The following is a 6,962-nucleotide window of genomic DNA, read 5'->3' on the forward strand; positions in this document are numbered from 1 at the left end:
TTGGCACTGAGTTACCCAAATCTTATACATGTATACCATGATTAGTCTAATCCCATCCTAGAGATTGCACCAGGTCACCTAATATATTATATTTGTAAGCCATTGGTACCATGCTAGCCTATGCCAATTTCTTGTTAATTGTGCATGCCTGGCGCTGAGGAATATCCAGTGTCTGTCTCTTATTAGTGAGGGTGAAGTCCCCGAGTCAAACCACATTTCCCATGGGGGAAGGAGGGGCTACATTAACAATCATATCAACCAACTGAACGAATGGTCTTAACATCTGTCTGTTTTTTTCAGTAATATTCTTTGTAGATTTTTATTTATTTTTTCTTGCAGGGAAAGATTGGTTCCTCTACAAACATCAAGAGATATGGATAAAGCAACAACAATGTTTGAATGTTTTTTCCCTGAAGTTTTTATTTCTTAGCAAGCAAAAATGTACTTTACTGGCACAGCCATGTTGTTGTTGGACTATATTAAACATAAATAAATAGCCACTTGTATATTTGTAGTTGTAAACAATATGTTCCTTTTAGAATGTATTAATTAAAACGGTGATGACATGGTCAGACTTAAAGACAAATAGTTCAATTGCACATTTACACAGACATCATGGGATCCGTTTTAGGCAAAGTCACAGAATCAAACTCAGACTAACACACTATTAAAACAAAACAAAACATAACATTAACAACAACAATAACTGGCATTTAATGCACAGCAAATTGTCAAACTGTTAAACTAACTTTAGAGCATTAATGTCTTGTTTCAGTCTTCCTCTAGAATGTACTAAATCAAAGTATACATGTTTTTTTGTGTGAATTAAATAAAAGTATGACATATTTCATAAACACAGTATTCTAATGGATATTGAAATATATATTTACAAACCTACTGTAAGTACATTGTAGTGACCCATGGTAATAATCATCATAATGTTGTTGAATGAGATAATTATGTGCGCAGAAAGTGCTGTATGTTCTCACTTTTGAGAGAAGTAATGGTGATAGCAATGCCACAGAAATAATAACAATGCCATAACTGCTTTGCCATACACTATTGTTTTCCTTAATAACCTGGTGGACAGAAACACAATATAATGTACAATAGGATGACCAGGATAGACTGGAATTAATACATTATTATTAATAATACATTATTATAAAACCTTTTTACATACAAAACTATATTGTATACATCCTGATTAGAAAAATAAGAGGTTACGTCATTCTCTGTCTAAAAATAGGATTTAAAAAGACACTTTGTAGTAGATGTTCTGTAAACATAAATTATACAACATTTGAGCAAATACTATTGGAGAGGTAGCCTAGTAATTGAATGGCCCGGGGTTGGTTTTCTACTAAGCTATATGAATTGTTTCAAGATGGTCATACCAAGGATCATTTAGCTATTTGATTTTGAATTTTAAGACCCCTGTAGGTATACAATTTTTTATTAAAAAATATTTGATAAAACATTGAATTTGGTCTTACTGCTATTAGCCCATAGAAACACATTGAGTGACAGATTCATTCATGAAATAACATATTTACTTTTCGTATCAGGTTTAGAACTTACACAGCAGGTTACGATAATTAAAGTAGCAGGTTAGGAGAATTAGGTTAAGGTTAGGAAAGGGGTTAGTGTTAGCTAAAATAATCACATTTTGAGGTCAATTTGATCCCATCTAGACATGATCTTGTAGCTCTGCCACCTTCTACCACAGATGTGGAAGGCCGTCATTGTCGGATGCGGTGGACTGAGACGCGGCCCACACAAAACTGATATCTCTATATTAAACTGAAGGATTTTGATGGGGATTTTTGTTTATTATGATAATTTAATTTCCACGGGGGCACGGACATCAACTTTATATGGTTGGGAGTAATACTTTGCCCTCTACAATGTTAAGGTACAATCCTGCCCTCTGCTGGCTATGTCAGTTGGTGCTCTGTGTGGGAATGAAGTGTCCATGCAGATCCATGTGAATGCTGGCGTCGATTGAGGCACGAGCAATTTCCTCAAAGGTTTTGGCATTAAGGACAAGCATGAAGGGGGATTTCTTTGGATTGAGTGAGACGACTGAGGACAAAATGACTCCTGAAAACAGAAAATAAATAAATGTACCATTTTATAGTGACATAGACATCAGAGCTGATTAAATGCTTTTGTAGTGCTGAAGAAGGCCTTCTGCCTCTTACCATCATCCTCCTCCACAGCTCCTGGTGTGGCAACAAACACAGGCTCAGAGGGGTAGCAGTCCTCTTCTGTCCACTCAATGTACTTTCTGGTCACAATGTCCCCCTTCCCAATCTGTGTAAGTATTATTAACACAAACAGCAGCATGTTTTCAGTGAGTAATGAGGAGGAACAACTTCTCTATCTTTAAGGAGAATACATTGGTAAGAGACTACCTTATTTGGGTGTGGAGTCCACTCCACTCTTGAGCCATAGAAATAACGGTACTTCCTGCCATTGAATTTGTAGTTAATCCCTGGCAACTCCAACCCTGTTTGTGTACAAATGGAGATAAATACAATTACAAATTACATTTTTTTTATGGGTACGATGTTCCATAAAAAATGCTACAACTTATAACCCTCAATATTTCATTAAAACTAACAACTGTTTTACTAATGTAGCATTTGATATATGATGGTATACCGATCACTGTGATGTTCAGTTAACATCAAAGTCTCACCTTCAAATATTGTGTCCGGCAGGCAATACAGCGAGCCATCTCTCTGCATCACTGTTTTGGCTGTTGTGTCTTTGAGCCTCACAAGATTTGTTCCTTTTGGAGTATCCTATAACATACATGTATCCAGTCTTTATTTGTTGTATAAACATGTAATGGTAACATTTCATTTGAAGCGGCTTTTGCATGACGCTTAGATCGCCTTGAAAACATAATATGAATGAATAGCTAGTTCATCATGAAAATGTCTAATTAAGCAAAATATCACAGGCCCTGATCAGTTCTAGATGTGATATATTCACAATATATCACGACCTCTCATGCTTTAATGCCTATTATGCTCTATAGCTCCCTCTTTAAGGTGCACAATGTTTTAACTGTTCATAAGGAGCTAAATATGAATGTACTTACAGGATAGAGTTGGGGTCTTATCTATCTATATATACCTTGTCAACAGTGAGAGGCAAGACGAATCTCTGGCAGACTGGTGGGGAGAAGTTGGCATTGTTGCTCTCAATGAATTCATGGGTTTCCTTTCTCAGGTTCGCTAAGTAGAACATTTCATACAGATTGCTGTCTTTGTAGGTGACCATGTCAAACACTACATGGCCGTCGTCCTCGTAGGCGTTGATGTGGTGGAAAACCACCAGGGCATCTGTGTAGAACTTGGTGGACACAGCCTTCCCAGTCTTCTTGTCGACCAGGTGGATCAGCGTCTAAAGAATGGCCAAGGGGATCACCAGAGAGAATGTAAGAAGTTTGATTGTTGGCAAAGTGAGTTGAAGATAAAAAATGAACTTCCCATGAGGCTGTGATCAGACAAGTGTAGCTTACAATGTCCTCTTTGTCGTATCTGAGGCAGCTGGCCCAGTTGGCGCTTCTAAATATAGCTGTGGCCAGTCTGACGATGTCCAGTTTGAATGGCTGCTCGACAAAGATGATGTAATTCTCTGTCATGCCGAAGCTGTGGAAGTAGCTGGGAAAGAGGGTAGAGCGAAACGGTATATTGCAGACCCGCTTCACCTTCCGCAGGGCAGGCTTCTTATGCTCCTTATCTGGAGAGGGAAAGAACATTGTCCTGTGAACACTTAAATGTGTAATCATTCATGGAGGTTTTTCCCCTAACATGTATATGGCCAAGAACCCCCAAAATGAAAATGTTCCGATACCTGATGCATTTACTGGAACCTTGAAGATGACATAGTTGGGCATGCCAAACCTCATGAGGGCAGTTCCCATGTTATAGGTGTTTCCCTCATCATCGTAGTGAGGGTGTGAAGTTGCCAGGTTCAGAGCAATGTGATTCCTGTAGTTCATCTGAGGTTGAGTTTACAGGACAGGCAAAGGGAGAATATATTAAAGCCAGTGATAATAAATTACATGGACAACAGTGATCATTTCAACAGATTTGAATTTACCTTTCCAATTACGTCCAGGGTCATTGGGTCAATTTGATTCATGTAGTTGACTTCTGATGAGGCATAGTAGTCCTCCCATATCTAATGATGTTTATCAGGTTGTTATCTGTGAAGTCTGGGATGGCAGCGAGAAGGTAGGAGAAGGCTCTGAAAAAAGGACAAGATACTATGTGATATTATGTGTTTTTGGTCATGTTTGTTGAGATTTTTTTGTGTGGACATCCATGAAAGGGACATGTAAAATCAGGAACAAATAAACTATAAATCATGTTTAAAAAATCATTATTTACTTTGAAAATATGTTTTTGCAGGGATCGGGATAGATCATGGTCCCAAATTCTGACACAACAATCTTGTTTGCCTGAGTGTTTTTCTTGAAGGTGTCACTCCTCAGGAATTTACTCCTGTAGTACACCTCACCTGTAAAACACAAAGATTCTCAGCCCGATTCAGCCAGCTGGGAAAGTGTTTACCATTTGTGGAAATGTACAATGTGTTGTTCCTGTCTCACCATCTTTGAAGGTGAAACTATGAATTAAGGCCATGCCATCAAACCAGTGGTTGTATTCAGTGTCTCCCACTTTAAAGAGACCAGGCCCATTGCGCAGCAATGTCCCTTGTAGCCACTCAGGGACACATCCTGCAAGCACAGAAGATACAAGACATAATAAATGCTTTCATTTTTACCACATTTCCATGTGATAAACCGAACAATGTAGAAATGGAGCTGATAAAGTTTGACCTTCAGCCTATATATTTTTTTGAATGGCAAATTTGATAACTTTTGAAAGTTTACAATAGAGGTTCATTATACCTCATATACTGTATATAGGTGTTTGTGTCAGTGAAGGCTCTTCAGAGGAGGAAGGGGAGGCCCATCATGATTTTCAGGAAAATCTCAATTGTAAAACATTAAAAAAGTTATCCTTTTTAGATAAAACTATACTAAATATAATCATGTCACCAAATAATTGATTAAAACATTGTTTTGCAATGGTCTACAGTAAAAAAAATTAGGCCTTCAACTTGTAAGCATTGCAATTTAGGCTATCATTTTGGGTACTGATGTCTCGCAGGATAATTGTTTAACTCTATTTGTGTTTTATAATTGTTTTTACTATAGGGCTACACTTAAAATGAGACCCTAGCTCACAGGCCTCTAAATATAGCCTTTAAATATGTTTTTTTTTAACTAAATATTTGAAGAAGCACTTGCAGTGGCTGATAGAGAAAGCAGATCTGGCAATTAGAATACGCTATAGAGTCTTGACAATTTGGGACCCCTTGGCTATACCACAGTAGCCCTACACGGGCTATAAAAAGGACCATGTGCATTTCAGGTAAAATAACAACTTAATGTTTATATCCCAGGACAAATTAGCTAGCAACAGCAAGCTAGCTAAATAGGACAAATTAGTTAGCAAGTGCAAGCTAGCTAGCTAAATTGCCAAACATGTTTAATGCTTTTCGACCTGCTCCTAAATGAATGTCATGGGTTCATAGTTTGTTTTGATATTCAATTCAATTTTAACCTGCGTGTCGTGTCGCGTTTGATGTAGGGGGACAAAATAAATGTATGCACGATAGCGCACGCGCGCAGCCGGTTTGGGTTCCGTGTCGTCACAGAAACTGCGAACACACAGGCAGAGAAGCACAAAGGGATGGAGGTGCGGCGAGAGAGCGGACGAAAACGCTTCTTCGGGGACCGCAGCTGTGCCGCAGCAATATAAATTGGTGCTGTGACGTCGTCGCAGCAACAGCAAAACGTAATCTACCGTTTTCTAGCGGAGCCAATAGCGGATCTCACTGAAAAATAGTTGGAAACACTGCACAAGATATTAATCAGAACGTGCCAACGTTAAAAAAAGTAAAGTTGCTCAGAAGGAAATAATAGTTTTATTATGCAAGTCACTAGCAAATAGGAAACTAACTAACATAGCAATAACACTGAAATACCTTGAAAGATCGGCTAGCTAGTACATAAAGGGATACGCCTACGGCCTACCTGTTACTTCTGCTTTGACAGGTTCGGGTGATTCAGTCCCGTTCTTGCCGATGATGGATTGAAACATGGCATCAACTATGTTTCAATCTATAGGCTGTTATGTGGTACAGTGGTCCCTTATCAACCACAATAGGTTATATCAAACTAGACTATGGACGGGTCTGTCTATATCTTTGAGGTATGGACAATAGTCTAGGGATAAAATTCCAAATGTATTACATAACTGTATCACGTATGACCACGTAGGCTACTAGGCGCCGTCTATTGGCTGGTTTATGTAAAGCGATCACAAAAAGTGATAACTCACTAAAACAATACTATCGCCATCTACTGGCCTGTTTATGTATAACCAAACTGTAACATAATGGTGGTTATTTAACATCACGAAGAAACAGAGAGGTCAGACTCTTTTAATGCATTTATTACAACTTTGAATTGAAACTCCACTTCTTCTCCTTTACTCCTTCTTCTTCATCTCTTATCAAATTGACATCTTGAACTTTACTAAAAGGCGATGGAAAATAAAATAAAGAAATTGATAGATTAGAAATAAAATGTGCTTTTGGGCAGTCTTCATGATAATGGGAGTTTATTGAGTTTATACATGTAATGTGCTGCCCTATAGTACGTTTATTAATGAAAACTAAAAAGCAAACACCTGGTAAACAGCTGAGGGATGGGCTGGAGAAATGTAACCACTCTCAAATTCATAGACAGAGCTATGGATTCAAGGACTGCTCATCCATGAGATAAAAATGTAAGTTTTAACCATGTTTTGGAGCTATACCGTGTTTATTTACAATTACATTGTTTACAAAGTAATGGAGTAAAACAGTTA

The 6,962-nt window shown here is 38.0% G+C and overlaps 1 protein-coding gene across 1 annotated transcript; it reads right to left on the reverse strand.

The window, feature by feature from the left end:
- Nucleotides 1–394: 394 nt before the first annotated feature.
- LOC115112229 (beta,beta-carotene 15,15'-dioxygenase-like) lies at nucleotides 395–6,337 on the reverse strand. The gene is given in 12 exon segments (XM_029639150.2): nucleotides 395–2,103; nucleotides 2,205–2,316; nucleotides 2,418–2,512; nucleotides 2,705–2,810; nucleotides 3,148–3,417; nucleotides 3,536–3,756; nucleotides 3,871–4,018; nucleotides 4,120–4,196; nucleotides 4,199–4,266; nucleotides 4,410–4,539; nucleotides 4,631–4,759; nucleotides 6,125–6,337. Coding segments are annotated over 12 exon segments (1,584 nt in total). The 5' UTR covers nucleotides 6,192–6,337; the 3' UTR covers nucleotides 395–1,942.
- Between the last annotated feature and the right edge of the window lie 625 nt (nucleotides 6,338–6,962).

The sequence above is a fragment of the Oncorhynchus nerka genome, linkage group LG28 (genome assembly GCF_034236695.1).
Source record: "Oncorhynchus nerka isolate Pitt River linkage group LG28, Oner_Uvic_2.0, whole genome shotgun sequence".
NCBI classification, from domain to species: domain Eukaryota; kingdom Metazoa; phylum Chordata; class Actinopteri; order Salmoniformes; family Salmonidae; genus Oncorhynchus; species Oncorhynchus nerka.